We start from the raw sequence: 17,341 nt of genomic DNA on the forward strand, positions 1-17,341 counted from the left end.
ATGTTATTTGAAGCATTTATAGCTCTAATTTATAATAAATGTTTGATTAAACATGTACATAAGAAATAACAAAACTTGACACAAATGACAGAACACCACAAAAAACACAACACAACACAAACCATATCATGTATTTTTAATCTTTGTTTAAAAATTTAGCATTTTCTCTGAATATTTGATTACTGTACTGTATTTCTATTAAATTAACATTTGCATAATAAATCATCTTATAGCTACAGACATGGTAGGTCTCTGACTAAATACTGATTATAGTGGTCAAAAACAATAGAAAATGTAATAGGTCTGTATTATTAAATTTCACCAAACAGATTTTCGATAGCTAGGTTGGCTTGTATTTTTGGTGTGAATTAGAAGTTGTAGGGGACCCAAGCTCATATTCTTTCATAAGGCAATTGCTAGTGGCGCCCCTGATTATGCATTAGGAGGAAAAGAGAAAGTGGTGCTCTCTACTTCTCCCACAGCGTCCACAAATTAAAAGTAAATAAAATAATATAAATGTGTTTTTGGAGTCTGGGTGGGTACTGATTCATTTTCAGTGCAGGAAAACTGAAGTTGACTTCAACTTCTATTCAAAACCTTTAATCCCCCTATTTAAATGTATTGAAAATTGCATGAAATTAATTGAAAAAATTAAAATTCGCCCAGGTCTACACCAAACATAGATTCAGATCTGTAATTAATGTGTGAGAAAACAAGTGAATCATTACACCCCTATAACATAAGTCAATTTTAGCATAACACAAGGGTCAATGTTAGAAATAAACCCATTATCTGTCGTAAATAACTAAAAAGGTGAAACAGATGGTGAATGTTTTACTGACATTAAATGATTTAATGTCGTCTCTTTTATCTCTAGTTCAAAACCATAGAGCGAAAGTGATTGAGATCTTCAGTGAAGCTCCTCCTACAACAATCCACCAATAAATGCTGGAGTCAAACACACAGAGAAATCACTCCATGTGTGACAACTGAAATCTTCATGACATAATGTTGATGCTGGTGAAAGAGGAGCTTGAGAAGATGACAGATCCACAACCATGCAGAATAAAGGTTGAAGATACTGAGGAACAAATAGGTTGGTGTCTATTTTTCAATCTTTATTATTGATGGTTGAGGAATAATCATAAAAACATTGAGAAACATGAGGGTAAAATAAACTAAAATCCATGAGATGATAACTTTCTGCATCTATAATAGATTCAGTAGAATTAGATTGAAACATCAAGTAAAGAGTTTTATCCAAAGCAACCTTCAGTGGATTGAATGATTGTGATCTCCATGCAATGCTCTACTACAGTTAAACCTCATGTTGTGTTCACGTCATTATAGAGAGATTTTTCTTTTAGACAAAAATTGTAGTTTCTAATGTTATTTCATCAGACTGAAATTTATTGACTTTGTTCACAAATACTCCCCACCTTGTTTCACTTTAGGTGTTTCTGGTCATAAATGACCGGCCTACAGAAAATTGTTTATAATCAGGGTCTTCCAATGTCTCAGACAGAAGAGAGAAAATGAAGAAATGCACATTGTGTGCTCCAAAAGATGTCCAAACAAGCACTGTCTGTTTTAAATGCAAAGCACCCATTAACAAGCCACATGAAATAGGCTATATTGTCATTCATGTGCATACGTTCAATAAATGCATTAGATACATGCATTATTTACATGAGTTCACACAAAGTTTTTGTCATTTTGGTTTAATGACTCAGATTTGATACTGACTCTGTGCCATAGTGTGCAGAAAGCAATTTAAAGCAAACGTCCTAATTAAAGGTATTGCAGTTTTTTTTCCGGGTGGATAATCAAGACTATTGGTCCTCCTAGTTGTCAATCATTCTGGTGATATGTTTACGTAAGGCCATTGTACGTGCTCGTCCCTAAGTAGTTTTCACTTTCTGTACGTGCACTTTCAGGTGTATATGTGTGGTGAGCTACGGTTTCAGCCATTCATTGAAGCTCGCCGTTCTCTGTGTTTTTTCAAAATGTCTGAGGGTCGCAAGAGAAAAAGTGTTTACAAATTGTATGACAAGAAGAGAAAGGCCTCTGAAGAAACAAAAGCAAGACCAGTTTTTTTGGGAGAATATTCACACTTCCCACTGATGCCCACTGACTGCTATTTGGAGAAAACCATATAAAATCGCTGCTAGTAAAAGTTGATGTAAGCTATGTTTAGCGATGCTAGCACTGGCCAAGTCACGAACTGCGCAGATACGGTAAACATCTCAATTTGTCTAAAGTAGTCTTATGGCCAAATGGTAAAAGGTATCACGCTGAAATGTTCTAAAACCTTGTGTGTTTATTTTTGATAATTCCAATGTGTTCACAATTAAGGGGGTCACGATTTCGATTTTATATCAAAATCGATCGAAATTAAATCACAACTTCGAACTTCGAATTAAATAATGGGATCGTCGATGCTGCCACGCCCCCATGTCTCGCCCCCAAGTTTTAGAAGGCTTAATAAAGTTTGACTTTATCTGACATTCCCTTTAGCAAAGCTCCATCTAGTGAATGCATAACGCAAACCCAGTCAAACGTTTGACTGCAGTATCTTTTATTCTATGCGCTTTATAACCCGGTGCGCCCTATATGTAAAAAAAATTCTAAAATAGGCCATTCATTGAAGGTGCGCCTTATAGTGCAGAAAATACGGTACTTCTCCATTGCAGATTATATCTTGAGTTCTCACTCAATCGATCAGTATAATGATGACAGCAACTTGTAATCAGAGCATGCACAAGAATAACTAGGCTTGCATATACTCTCTCGTGCACACGTTTAATAGGCGGGAGGGTAGAGTGTTGCGCATTTGAATTTTTTCAAAAAGTGGAGAGGGCAGTTATTTTCTAAAATTCTGGAAAATCTTCCACTATACCTTTTAATCATTGAAGCAGACTTGTGTGATCAGCAGGGGTTATTCTAAGATTTTCATTTTATGAAGGTATAATAAAAATAAACATAAGCAGCAGATTAACCGTACTAGTAATAGTGTTACATATAGAAGAGAGTTCTAAATTAAGCCAATGTCAGACGACTTCCTAGGGATTGAGAAAAAATCAACTCCGAGAGCGATAATGCTTGAGAAGTGAGGTAATGATTTAAAGAGTCGGCGGTTCGAATCGCGACCAGCAGATCATTCCACAGTTGTGGAACAGGTCCTGAAAAGATACACCCTAATGTTTTTTTTTCCCTTTTTAAGATGGCACCACAAGCCGTCGCTCAGTTGCAGAGGGCAGGGATCGAGAGGGTACATAAGGCTGTATAAGTAAGTGAAGGTAAGGGGGTGCTGACCCAGTGGTGGTTTTAAAGGCCAGGAGCAGAGCTTTAAATTTGATGCGAGCTGCTATAGGAAGCCATTTTAACTTGACAAAGAGAGGAGTGACGTGCCTCCTCTTAGGCTCATTGAAGACCACTCTTGCCGCTGCATTCTGAATCATCTGTAGGGGTTTGGTTGTGCAGGTTGGAAGCCCTGCCAGTAGTGCATTACAGTAGTCCAGCCTGGACAGGACAAGAGCTTGGACTAGGACCTGCGTAGCGAGCTCATTGAGGAAAGGTCTAATTTTCTTAATATTTTAGGGTTTGTATCTACAAGAGTGAGTGGTGCTGGCAACCTGCTCCATGAAGCTAAGCTGATCATCAATCACCACTCTCAGGTTTTTGGCTGTCCTGGAAGGCGTGATGGTCGCGAATAGGGCTGGGATAAACGATTATTTTTTAAACTATTAATCTAGCGATTATTTTTTCGATGCATCGATTAATCTAACGATTCATTTTATCAGTCCGATTCGACTTCGATTCGGTTCTCGCTTATCTCCCCATTAATTAACTAATAGCAATTTATACATGTTGATTTACATATCTGAATGTAAACATTTCAATATATGTTTATTGCTCTTAAATTTCTAAGCAAAATAAGGCATTCTTAGTCAGAGGTAGCATTTAATAAAGCGTTTGCAGCGCATACTGTGCAGTTAAGTGACAGTATAAAAATCTCAAGTTCAAATTACTTTGTTACATGCATTTATGAGCAAAACCTCTTCAATGTGCCTTTTAGTCTTCTGGCAACAGTGACATATTTCATTGCTTTCTGTTAAATTGCTCAAAGTCATGACTGTTTAAAACACACTTGGCATCACATTCATGATTTTATGGTAAAATTACACTTTTTCGCGTCAATCCACGAGCATTTAAACCATAAACAAAGCACTTTCACTATAGTTGAGCGTGAGCAGCGCAGCAGAACCGACGCAGAAACGATTGCAGCACTGTTGCTACAGAGCCGCGAGCTTGCGCTGCTCATGCGGCAGAGTGCATGCTTGTTAACATGGACGTTGAAAAAAACACGCGCTGCTTACCCACTGCTCACACTTGCTGTGTGAGACTGGCGTGGACTGAAGCCACTCGCGTTGCTACTACTCTACGGTGCCGCATTTGGGTCTGACGAATCGACGTGCATATTTTGCGTCAACGGCGTAGATTACGGCGACGCATTGTCCCAGCCCTAGTCGAGAAACCTAGCTGAATGGAAAGGTTGTGCTGAATCTTTTGTTCAGATGATGTTCAGAAGCAGTTCTGTCTTAGCAAGGTTAAGCTGGAGATGTGATCCTTCATCCAGAGTGAGATGTCCCTCAGGCATGCCGAGAAGCGGGCAGAAAGCGTGGGATCTTCAGGGTGGAACGACAAGTGGAGTTGAGTGTCGTCCGCATAAGAGGTGGTAGGAAAAGCCATCTTTTCGAATGCCAGAACCCAGGGATGTCATGTATATCAAAAAGAGCAGTGGTCCAAGCACAGAGCCTTGAGGCACCCCGGTATCGAGACATTGGGGTTCGGAGACGTCACCTCTCCAGGATACCCAAAATGAACTACCTGAGAGGTACGACTTGTACCATAGAAGCGCTGTGTCAGAGACACCCATAGCCATTAGGGTCGACAGGAGGATGTGGTGATTGCAGGGCTTAAAGTATTCCAGCCGGGGGCTGGATTTCCGGCTTGAAGGCAGGTCCGGACTTTACACTCGGAGGCACTTACGGCACGGACGCGCTTGGAAAAAACGAGTGCGTCACTTCCTTTATGAGCGTGCATACTGCGCATCTACATTTGAATTAACAAACTGGTAATAATAACCGGTCCTCTTCAACCTACCACCTTGATACACGAGTCAGCGGTCACAGCCATGGGAGCATGATATTAGGTTGTCTTAGCCAATTGCTAGAGAGGAGGGCGGGTCTTGTGGAGAAAGTGAACCAGTTCGCAGTTAGTTTGTAGGCCACACACGCTATGGAGAATGAAGTTTATCAAACCAGAAAAAATACATCTGCTTTGTAGAAGAAAGTAAAAAACAAGTGGCGCTGGGCATTGTTTGAAGAAAGAGGACAAAGCACGGTAAGGCTTTAAGCCAGTGGTCTCAAACTCCCGGCCTGCGGCAGTCCCTCCCCTCTATGCGGCCCCTGTCTGCTAAAATATAATATAATCTGCACTGCAGAAAGATTTTCATTTACTTAGTTTTATATTTGTTTAATTATTGATGTAAGGGGCCGTTCACATGTCGCGTCTAAAACGTTTGTTAAATGCAAGTCAATGCGATTCTTTTTTTTTTATTCCTAAGCACGTGAGTGGCTGGGCGTCCTCCGTTGCTACGCAACCATGAGCGGCTCTCACTCTGACCAGTGAGGATAACGGAATACGTGATCAGATTTTATTGCTCATCTGCACCTCACTTCAATCATATCCATGTCACCATGCGATCAGTTAATCTGGTCGGGACTTAAAGTGTTCGTCCAGAGAAGAGCTGTACTGTAACTTGGGGTTACTCAACTGTTACTCAGAGAAAAGCTGCGCAGGGTTTGTTAGTTCAAGTCACCGCTTTTATTGGCAACACCTCATAAGCAGTGCAAGCGGGAGATGTACACATATTAAACTATGGATGAGGAAAAAGCCAAGTGCCCAGGTTATGAAAAGAGGAAAGATGAGGAGAAACGTGCAAAGGATAAAAGTAGACTGCAGTAGTCTATGTATGCAGCTCACTCAACTCAATATAAGAGAATAATAAAGTATATCTAATATCACTATGTTGCTTGACATGCAGTTACACATGGTACTATTAATTTTTACAGAGATCGAACATATTCAAGTCCAAAATAAATGTATAGGCCATAATAGTTCATAAATGTATTCAGGAATTTAATTTGTTAGTTTAGTGCAAGGTTTTAATATAATTTTTTTTATTTAAGTTAGTAGCGCAAGTGCCACCAGTGGAAAAGGTTAGTGTAGTTCCCTGGGGGCACATATAAAACTTTTAGACCCGAACCCGATCGGGTCTCAGGTCGGACCTCGGGTTTTCGTATCTAAGTGGACCCGTGAAGACACCTAGTTCACTTACGCCGCTGACCACCGCCCTATCTGGGCTACATCTCTGACATGGATTCCCTGGCTCTGATGTAGGCCTATCTGTGTTTAATGGTCAAAAACAAGATGAAACCAGAAGTATTTGGTGTCAACTATTACATGTTTTTTTTTCATATTTATTGTTTTTTGTGGTGTTATTGTTTTGGACCGAGGTAAAAGTTAATAAAACCATATTTATATATCGCCATGAAACAGGAAGCTGTTGTAATTCAGGCATACATTGTCCGATCTGCCCCTGACTTCACACGTTTGATAAGGGTCCTGGCCTGAACACATCAACATGGCATAATTCAGTAACAGTCATAGCACCACCTAGAGGCAGCAGGAAATGCCATGTTTAACGCTGTGACTTACTAGCCTAGAAATCTAGACGCACCCTAGCGGCCGCAAAATATATTTGCTGCCAGGGTTTAGTCTAGGCACTCACAATACACTTAACCGGTCCAAAAACCAAAATTTGGTCAGGCCAATCACATCGTGTGTAGCGTCTGTGGGGCGGGCTTAACATGATGACGACAGAGCTGCAACGGTTCCTACTTGAAAACAGAGAATGGCTGCTGGCGAACAGCTATCTTTTGAAGCGGCTTTGGCCGCGACTCTGGAGGACTTAGACTTATGTTTTTCTTTGAGAGAAGAGCAAATAAACCCTACTGAAGTCCTTTTTAAGCAAGAAAGATGTGTTTGGAGTTTTGCCGACTGGTTACGGTAACTACGTCACCTTCTTCGTTGCTCTGATCCGTCATAGCGCTATCCTATTGCGTGCAGAGGCATTTTGAGGGACAACCTTATATCCCGCCCCTTGCATTGAGCCGTTTGTGTGAAGAGTTGCCAGACCTTACATCTTGATGTAGGTCTGGCTAACCAGGCTAGTGACTTACTGCTCTTAGAGATTTAACCATATCAACATCATATTTCATCAGTCTAATCTCAAGACCTTGTGTGATGATAAATAGCAACGACCTTGACTTTTCGTTAAAGGGCGTGTCCGTTGCGGCCTCGCAAAGTATCGCTAAATGAATCCCATTTTTGACAGCCTAAACGAGCTCAAAGTCTTGAAACGTTGCACACGTTTTTCATGTGATATAGGCTTCAGAACTTGAGGTGTTAAAATGGCTCTATAGCGCCACCTAGAAAAATTCAATAGAGCAGCCCCCCCGCTACGTTAATCGTACAGATACGAAATGTGGTAGGATCATGAATCACCCCAAGACTTACAAAAAAGTCTCTTGGAGCAAAGCTCTAAACCCCACAGGAAGTCAGCCATTTTGAATTTTCTCTGTAATTTGAGTGCAAATTTTGCCATTTCTGGCCTTCGTATTTGAACTCCTCCTCCTAGAAATTTAATCAGATAATCATCATATTTGGTCTGTGTCATCTAAAGGGCTTTGCAATGCTAAATTGCGGAGATCTTGACATTTCAATGGAGGGTGTGTCCATGGCGGCTTGCCTAATTTCTGTGTTTCTCAATAAAACAGGAAGTTGTTCTAACTCAGGTTTAAAATGTCCAATCTATCCCACGCTTCACAAGTTTGATAAGTGTCCCGGCCTGAACACATCAACATGGCAATATTCAGTAAAAGTTATAGTGCCACCTGCTGGAACCAGGAAATTACATGTTTTACACTCTGTGATTTACTGCTCATAGAAATGTATTCAGATCATCATCATATTTGGTCAGTCTGAACTTAAGGACTTCACAATGATAAATTGTGAGGATCTTGACATTTCGTTAAAGGGGCGTGTCCGTGGTGGCCTGGCAAAGTTTGATGTTTCGCCATGAGAAAGCTGTTGTAACTAAGGCATGCAATGTCCGACCTGTCACAGACATCATACGTTTTAACAGGGGTCCTGGCCTCAACACATCAATGTTACAACAATCAATTACAATCAAAGCCCCACCTGCTGCACAAAGCAGGTTTGGCACTTCAAAGTTCCTTTGAATATCCACCTATATTTACCCACTGAAATTTCAATCCCCCTGGTTCATTGCTTTACTAAGGCCATAGAGTGGCGGTGCACATCCGTGCGAGGGGCCCTTCCATCACTGCTTGCAGTTTTAATTGGACTTTGTTCTTGTCAGTACTACATAAAATAGTTTTTTTATAAGTGTCAGAGAGATGTTTTTTGCATGCTGCTTATAAATATATCAGTGGCGATATCTCACACTGTGTTTTAATAGTCACATCACGCGAAAATTAATGATCAAGTGTTTAAATGTAGAAGCTGCAGTGCTTACCTTGCAGTTCCACTTTGGTTTTGCATACTATTATTGGGAGGAGAGAGATTGCTCCTGATGAAATTATTGTTTTCATAGTTTATTCCAAGTGTATGTTACTCATCCACACGTTGTGACATCATTGCACTTAAGTTTACATCCAAGAGCGCTGATCTTCGACGGGATAATCACTTCTGATTCGGATTCACAGACTGATTTACGAGCTAGGGAACTTATTGAGACACACAGAGAGTGTTTAATAACAGCAAGAGGAACTGGGTCTGTTAGTCGAGGAAGACACAGGGAAAGAGAAACAAAATCCTATTAGCGTAAGGGCCGTTCGCATGTAATGCTCGGTTCCAGACAGGCTAACTATTGCAGCATAAGTTTATTTACAAGATGAATTAAAGACTAATACTTTGCACCTTCATCCAGCCTACGATAAAATCATTATGTAAAATTTGCAAGGTACATTAATATTTTCTAAATATTTGTTTTTTGTAATGTGGCTAAAGCCCCATAAAATGGCCTAACTACGCCCATGGTGATCAACAATGCAAATGTTTGACGTATTTTACTATTTTCACTAAAATATTGAGGTGCATAAGCTAATATTATTTAGGCCTATGATTAATTAATTAAAAAATGAAAACAAGTTGACCAAAAAGCTAGAATCCAATGTTTGGTGATATTGGAAGCACCAGAAGTGTTAAAGGGTTTTGAACACAGCACAAGAGTTAAACTACAAGAGCAGAAATTGACAATAGAAATGACATAATGTACTTCACATTAAAAATAACATGGATTCATGACAATCTCAAATGTGTTTTGTCACTCTGGTTTATCAATATGAACTATTTTCTGTCTTTATTTTAGATATGATGGAAGTGAAAGAAGAGAGTCAAGCTGAAGTGGATGAGAAACATCAGATTGTAAAAATAAACCATAATGTTTCACAGAAGTCATAAAGTGTGAAAATAGTTTCAGTGAAGATGAACGCCCTGCAGATCGCAAGAGGACTCACAGTGAGGAGAAACCTTTCACATGTCAACAGTGTGGAAAAAGTTTTAGAAGGAAAGATCACCTTAAAACACACATGAGGATTCACACCGAAAAGAAAAGACACCCATGCCATCAGTGTGGAAAGAGTTTTACAACTGCAGGTGAACTTAAGATACACATGAGGTCTCACACTGGAGAGAAACCTTTCACTTGTCAACAATGCGGAAAGAGTTTCTCTATTGAAAGTAACCTTAAGATACACACAAGGATTCACACCGGAGAGAAACCGTTCACATGCCATGAGTGTGAAAAATGTTTCAGAATTAAATGTAGCCTTATAGCACACATGAAAATTCACAAAGGAGAGAAACCTCACGTGTGTTTTCATTGTGGAAAAAGTTTCGGTGATAAACGTGGACTTGAGACTCACATGAGAATTCACACTGGGGAGAAACCTTTCAGATGTCAACAGTGTGGAAAGAGTTTCACCTTTCAATCAGGCCTTTGCCGGCACAAGAAAGCTCACAGTGGGGAAATGTCATATGCACGCCAGCATTGTGAAAAGAGTTTCCCAGATAAAAGTCAACTTAAGATGCACATTAGACTTCACACTGGAGAGAAACCTTACACTTGTCTTCAGTGTGGAAAGAGTTTCACTTTTAAATCAAGCCTTAGCCGGCACATGAAAGCTCACAAGGGGGAAAAGCCAAACGCATGCCGTCACTGTGACAAAAGTTTCCGAGATACAACTCAACTTAAGCTACACATTAGGTCTCATACTGGAGAGAAACCTTACACTTGTCTTCAGTGTGGAAAGAATTTCAGAACAAAACCTAAGCTTAAAGCACACATGAGGGTTCACACCGAAAAGAAAAGACACCCATGCCATCACTGTGAAAAGAGTTTTACAGCTGCAGTTAACCTAAAAATACACATGAGGTCTCACACTGGAGAGAAACCTTACACTTGTCATCAATGTGGAAAGAGTTTCTCCGTTGAAAGTAACCTTAAGATACACACAAGGATTCACACCGGAGAAAAACCGTTCAAATGCCATGAGTGTAAGAAATGTTTCAGAATTAAATGTAGCCTTATAACACACATGAAAATTCACACTGGAGAGAAACCTTACACTTGTCAACAGTGTGGAAAGAGTTTCTCTATTGAAAGTAACCTTAAGATACACACAAGGATTCACACCGGAGAGAAACCGTTCAAATGCCATGAGTGTAAAAAATGTTTCAGAATTAAATGTAGCCTTATAAAACACATGAAAATTCACAAAGGAGAGAAACCTCACGTGTGTTTTCAGTGTGGAAAGAGTTTCAGTGATAAACGTGGACTTGAAATTCACATGAGGATTCACACTGGAGAGAAACCTTTCAGATGTCAACAGTGTGGAAAGAATTTCACCTTTCAATCAGGTCTTAGTCGGCACAAGAAAGCTCACAGGGGGGAAATGTTATATGCATGCCAGCATTGTGAAAAGAGTTTCCGAGACAAAAGTCAACTTAAGATACACATTAGAGTTCACAATGGAGATAAACCTTACACGTGTCTTCAGTGTGGAAAGAGTTTCAGAACAAAATATAACCTTAAAGCACACATGAGGATTCACACCGGAGAGAAACCACACGTGTGTCATCACTGTGAAAAAAGTTTTACAACTTCATGTAAACTTAAGATACACATGAGGTCTCACACTGGAGAGAAACCTTACACTTGTCATCTGTGTGGAAAGAGTTTCTCTATTGAAAGTAACCTTAAGAAACATGAAAGAATTCACACTGGAGAGAAACCGTTCACATGCCATGAGTGTGAAAAATGTTTCAGAATTAAATGTAGCCTTATAACACACATGAAAATTCACACAGGAGTGAAACCATACGTGTGTTTTCAGTGTGGAAAGAGTTTCAGTGATAAACGTGGACTTGAGACTCACATGAGAAGTCACACTGGAGTGAAACCCTACATATGTTTTTAGTGTTAAAGGAGTTACACAAGTGAAGTTGCTCTTAAGAAACACATGACAAATCACACCGCAGAAAAAACGTTCACATGTCATCACTGTGGAAAGAGTTTTATAATTTTTTTTTACCTCAATAGACACCTAAGAATTCACACTGGAGAGAGGACCAAACGTGTGTCAACAGTGTGAAAAGAGATTCAGGTCAAAATCTCAACTTAATGCACATTTGATCACTCACACTAAAGAGAAACCGTTCACATGTCATGAGTGTAAGAAGAGTTTCAAAATGAAAGCTGCCCTTAAAAACAAGATTTCACACTTTATAGAAACCATTCATGTGTCAACTGTGTGGATATAGCAAAAACATTTGGAATTCAGCTGCAAAATTGTACCCTTGTGATTTGTACCTTAAGGGACCAGTTTTGTACCTCTGGTGATAATTTTGTACCCTTATTTAAAATAAATAAGGACCCTTCAAAAATTGTACAAAATTGGCTTTGACAAGGTACATTCAAATGGTTTTAAAACTTATACATATATCTCAATCTAAGTACTGTAAACTTTAAATTATAAGTGCATATGACTCAATGTGTTTGTGTTAGTTTAAAAAATGATAAGAGAAAAGATAAAATACACAGTTTATTGAACAATTATTTATTTTACAAAAGGTTTAAATATAAAACAGAAGTGTGCTGTTCAGTCCAAATTCACAACATTAAAAACTAATATTACATTTACACTTTACTTATGAAATATATCAACCATTCCTCTATGACTTTAACAGACTGTCCAAACAGGAATATTTTAAAACAAAATCAGTGTGCTGTTCCTTAAACCAAACAACATTTAAACATTTTTAACAGGGCCACTTCTGTCCTTGCCAAGCTGTGAGAAAACACACAAATATAAATTTTTTCACTGATAAAACTGTGGTGTACTCACATGAATAGGTCCATATGGAGTAACATTTCTTTAGTTTTTGTTGTGTTAATGACGGGTGGTAGAGGATAGTCAGTCAGCCTCCTTAAGGGTAAAGATCGAAAACTGCTCTGGGCACGTTCATACTTATCTGTGAGAAAACACAAAAATATGAATACATTTTCCACAGAACTGTGGTATACTCACAACATAAATAAATATGGTACCTTTAAAGTTTTTGCGTGTGAATGATGGTTGGTCAAGAACAGTCAGCCAGTCTCCTCAATGGTAAAGATCCAAACTTGTGCTGGAAACTTTTGTGCTAAACTGTGAGAAAAAACACATGAATATGAATTAATTTTCCACTTAAAGAACTGTGGTGTACTCACACAACATAATAAATGAATGAATAAATGTGGTAACGTAACCTTTAAAAGGTTTCTGTGTAAATGACTATTTGGTGGCGAGTAGACAGTCAGTCAGTCACTCAATCTCCCCACTCACTGAGAGAGATTCAAACTTGCGCGGGAAAAGTTTGTGCTAAACTGTGAGAAAACACACATAAATATGAATTAATTTTCCACTTACAGAACTGTGGTGTACTCACACAATATAATAAATGAATGAATTAACGTGGTAACGTTACCTTTAAAAGGTCTTGAATGACTGTTTGGTTGAGAGCAGACAGACAGTCAGATATGAATTATTTTTCACTTACAGAACTGTGGTGTACTCACACAACATAATAAATAAATTAAATAAATGTGGTAACGTTACCTTTAAAATGTTTCTGTGTAAATAACTGTGGTGGCGAGTTTACAGTCAGTCAGTCAATCTCCGCCCTGACTGAGAAAGATTCAAACTTGCGCAGGAAACGTTTGCGCTAAACTGTGAGAAAACACACAAATATGAATTTAATTTTCCACTTACAGAACTGTGGTGTACTCAAACAACATAATAAATAAATTAATAAATGTGGTAACGTTACCTTAAAAAGGTTTCTGGGTAAATGACTGTTTGGTAGAGAGTAACGTTAGACAGTCTGTCAGTTAACGTTAATCTCCCCCGACTGACTGAGAGAGATTCAAATTTGCGCTGAAAACGTTTGTGCTAAAGTGTGAGAAAACACACATAAATATACATTAATTTTCCGCTTACAGAACTGTGGTGTACTCAAACAACATAATAAATAAAGAAATGTGGTAACGTTACTTTAACAAGGTTTCTGGGTAAATGACTGTTTGGTAGAGAGTAACGTTAGACAGTCTTGTCAGTTAATCTCCCCCCTGACTGACTGAGAGAGATGCAAACTAAACTGTGAGAAAACACACATAAATATGAATAATTTTTCCACTTACAGTAACCGAAATTTTAGACAAATGACCATAACCGAATCAGTATTAAAATGAAGAGTCACGACAAGCAACACATTTTTAAAGTTTCAAAATGCTTTAAAGACGATGAAGGAATTTCCAGTGCTTACCTGTTAATGCTCTTCATGTCTGTTGTGTCGTCCTCCTGTTGCGCTGCTCTGTGAACTCGACTCCGACCGTGAGATGTGGGGGGATGGGCACGTGTCAAAATAAAAGTGCGTTTCTTCTGGTGTGTGTGTGAGGGATTAAGTTATTCAGTATTTATTCAGTTTAAGTAATGGTCCATTAATTGCAGTTTTTGAGTTCATATCACAGTTTTATTAAGTGAAATTAACTTTTTTTCATTAAAATTTAAAAGTAAACACACTGTCAATGAACAGAAGAAAACTAACACTTCTTCAAGACCCATGTGCCCAACTAAAGGAAACAAAAATTGACACAGTGGTTAATTACTTTATTGACCAGATTTACAGCAGTTGTCTAGAACAACAAATAAAAAAAATGGCAAGAGGCTGTCTCTTAACATTGTACCGTATCCTTTTAAAGAAATTGTGCAAATATGTACCTTTTAATGCTTGGAACAAATATGTACCTTTTTGACCCTCAAAAAGGTACATACATGTACCTTGAGGTCCAATAATGAGCCCTATGGGGTACTTTTGTGTAGATTGTACCTTGGGGGACAGAAATGGACCCCTACTGTACCCCTATTTCTGACAGTGTATGACATCAAGATGATCAGTGGGTGGTCAGCGTTGTACACTTGGGAAGCCTTATTTTGGCAAGTCCTTCTGAAATTTGCTGCTGTCTCAGTGCTTCAGTGTCTGATGGTCAAACATGAAATGTTCCCTTTGGATATATCTAACTGGCATTGTTTGATCTCATCAATTTACTTCTCTTTATTATTCATTTGAAGTCTGTTATTATTGTTTTAACTAAGGTTAAAGTTAAGTTTAATATCTTAAATCATATATATTTTCTATAGAATCTTAACACTGATCACTGCCTTTGTACTTTAACCTTTTTTACTTGTGTTTACTTCATGTTGTACAAACGTTTTGTACTTTTAAACGAATAGTTTTGTTTTATATCATATTTAATTTTGTAATAAATGTATTAATCAGCGTATACATGTTGCCTGAACCACATATTCATATTTTTTATACAAAAACAAGCAAGGTTTTGGCATTTATATATTTTGTTTTATACGGTTTACAAATCTGAGAGCACGGATTGTTAACTCGTGCGTACGGTTTATTTACCCGAGAGCACGGTTTGTAAAACTGAGGGAACAGTTTAATAATCAGTGAGTAAGTTACGGTTTATAAACTGAGGGGACGAATTACAAAACCCTGATCACGGATTGTTTTGTTTTTCCAAGGGGTGACTAGAGGGGCTCGGTACCTAACTACGGAGCCCTGCTAGGGTCAGGTGTTGAAAAATAAAAGTCGTTTGTAAACTGTTCCCTCGTATTACTAAACCGTGCGCACGGATTAATAAACTGTGCCCTCAGTTTTACAATCCGTGTGCACGGATTACTAAACTGTGCACACGGATTACTAAACTGTGCCCTCAGTTTTACAATCAGTTTTTGCAATCCGTACCCACGAATTTATAAACCGTGCGCACGCTTTTGCAATCCGTTCTCACAGTTTTGCATTGCCTACTGGATTTGCTCCTCCCTCATTTTAGAAATCGCTTTGTTGCTTTAATTCATGCTTTCCAAGCTTGCTATTAATGTTTGATATTTTCGGAAATTAATAAAGTTTTAACTGTGTTAAGTTGTTTTATATGTTCCTAACTGGAAATGTGCTTTACGTAATATTTACGAAATGTTTTAATTGGATGCTACAGTAAACAGATAGATTTGTTAGTTAAATACTTATTATCTTTAAAATGTACAGATGTTATTTGGATTTATTCATCAAATAAAAGAAGTATTTAACTAACAAATTATTTCTACATATCCTTAAAATGTCTATCAATATATTTGAGAATGCCACACTATAGGCTGGCTATATATTTTCGTTTTTAATTGGTCATTTCAAATTCATATTTTATGTATTTAACATCAGCTTATTAAGTAAGATTAAAAGATTATTAAGAGCTGCACAATTATATAGGCCTACATTTAAGTTTTATACATATAATTCTTAATTATTGTAGGCTAAAACAATATTATTTACATTTAACATCAACTTAAAAAATTAGTATGTTTCATGCCAAACTTTTATTATGATTTACTAGATTTTTTGGTGGAACATTTTTACATTATATTTCTTATTTGAGCAAATGTACGCAAAAAAGTAATTTTAAGAAATTAAGTAGATCACATGTTAATTTAAAAATCAATGAGACAATAATAATCAAATGAAACTTCTGGGATGACAAACATCTCAGAACCTCTTTAAATAATCCAGGTAAGTTTGGAGTTTATGAATATTTACACTTACAATTTGTACTTTGTTAATGAAATATTGTATGTGTCCTTGTGTAAAATTGATTTATCTGAATACTTACAATTATACTGTAATATTAACTGGGTAACAGCTTTCTGTGCAAATACTGCTAGAATAATCATGACTATTGTACATAGCCTATTTATTTAGGTCACCAACGTGTTAATATAGCTGTGCTCTTTGAATTGTGTGTAAAAGAATCAATTTCTGATCATATTTTTACTGCACAATGAGCGGGTGTATTAGCCACACTCTGTAAAACTTTTACTATGATTTACTCAATTTTTGGTGAAACATTTTATACTTACAAATACTGAGTAAATTTGAAAGCTTTAAATCTGGTTTTACAATAATTAAATTGATTTCCTATCACAAATAAAATTGGGTAGATGTAATAAAAGATCTTAAAGAAATGCAATTGAAATCCTAAGTGAAATCTACTAAGAAAATTGAGTAAATATAATTCCAAAGTAGATGTAGCTGTTTTTGTGAATTTTATTTAAATAAAAAATGAGTTGAATTTACTTAATGTACAGTGAATTTATTTCATACCATTATTTATGAACTATAAACGAAGCAATTGTACACGGTTATTTAATTGAACATTTGTTTACACATGACGTAATTCAGAGGCGCGGGAAGATATTTTCGGTAGGGGGTGCGGGGGGGGTGGTTATAGAATAGAGTTATAGAATTCTAATGTTGTTCACAAGCTCTGTATTCTGCAGACCACTCTACCTATGTCTTCTTTTAAAAAAATCACTCGCCCCTCCCATCCATAAAGTAGCCTACAGCTGAGCTGACGGGGCATACAAACTATACAGAGCCGGCCTTAAGCATCTGGTGGCCCGTTTCAATAACTAATAGGAGGCCCTACCCACATAAAACATAAGCATAATAGAGCAAAAAGCAAGGATTCCTGTTGGTTTGCATCAATGGTATATTATTTTATTACGTGCACTTTTAGCTTCACGAA

General features: G+C 37.7%; 2 protein-coding genes across 2 annotated transcripts in view; both read left to right on the top strand.

The window, feature by feature from the left end:
* LOC135769049 (uncharacterized) overlaps positions 1–17,341 on the top strand; it is an 85,049-nt gene that overhangs the window by 31,744 nt on the left and 35,964 nt on the right. The window lies entirely within an intron of this gene.
* Positions 9,531–15,915, top strand: LOC135769001 (uncharacterized). The gene has a single exon (XM_065278358.1). The coding sequence runs from the start codon at positions 9,741–9,743 to the stop codon at positions 11,628–11,630; it is 1,890 nt and encodes a 629-aa protein (XP_065134430.1). The 5' UTR covers positions 9,531–9,740; the 3' UTR covers positions 11,631–15,915.

Source organism: Paramisgurnus dabryanus, chromosome 3 (assembly GCF_030506205.2).
Source record: "Paramisgurnus dabryanus chromosome 3, PD_genome_1.1, whole genome shotgun sequence".
In the NCBI taxonomy this organism is placed as follows: Eukaryota; Metazoa; Chordata; class Actinopteri; order Cypriniformes; family Cobitidae; genus Paramisgurnus; species Paramisgurnus dabryanus.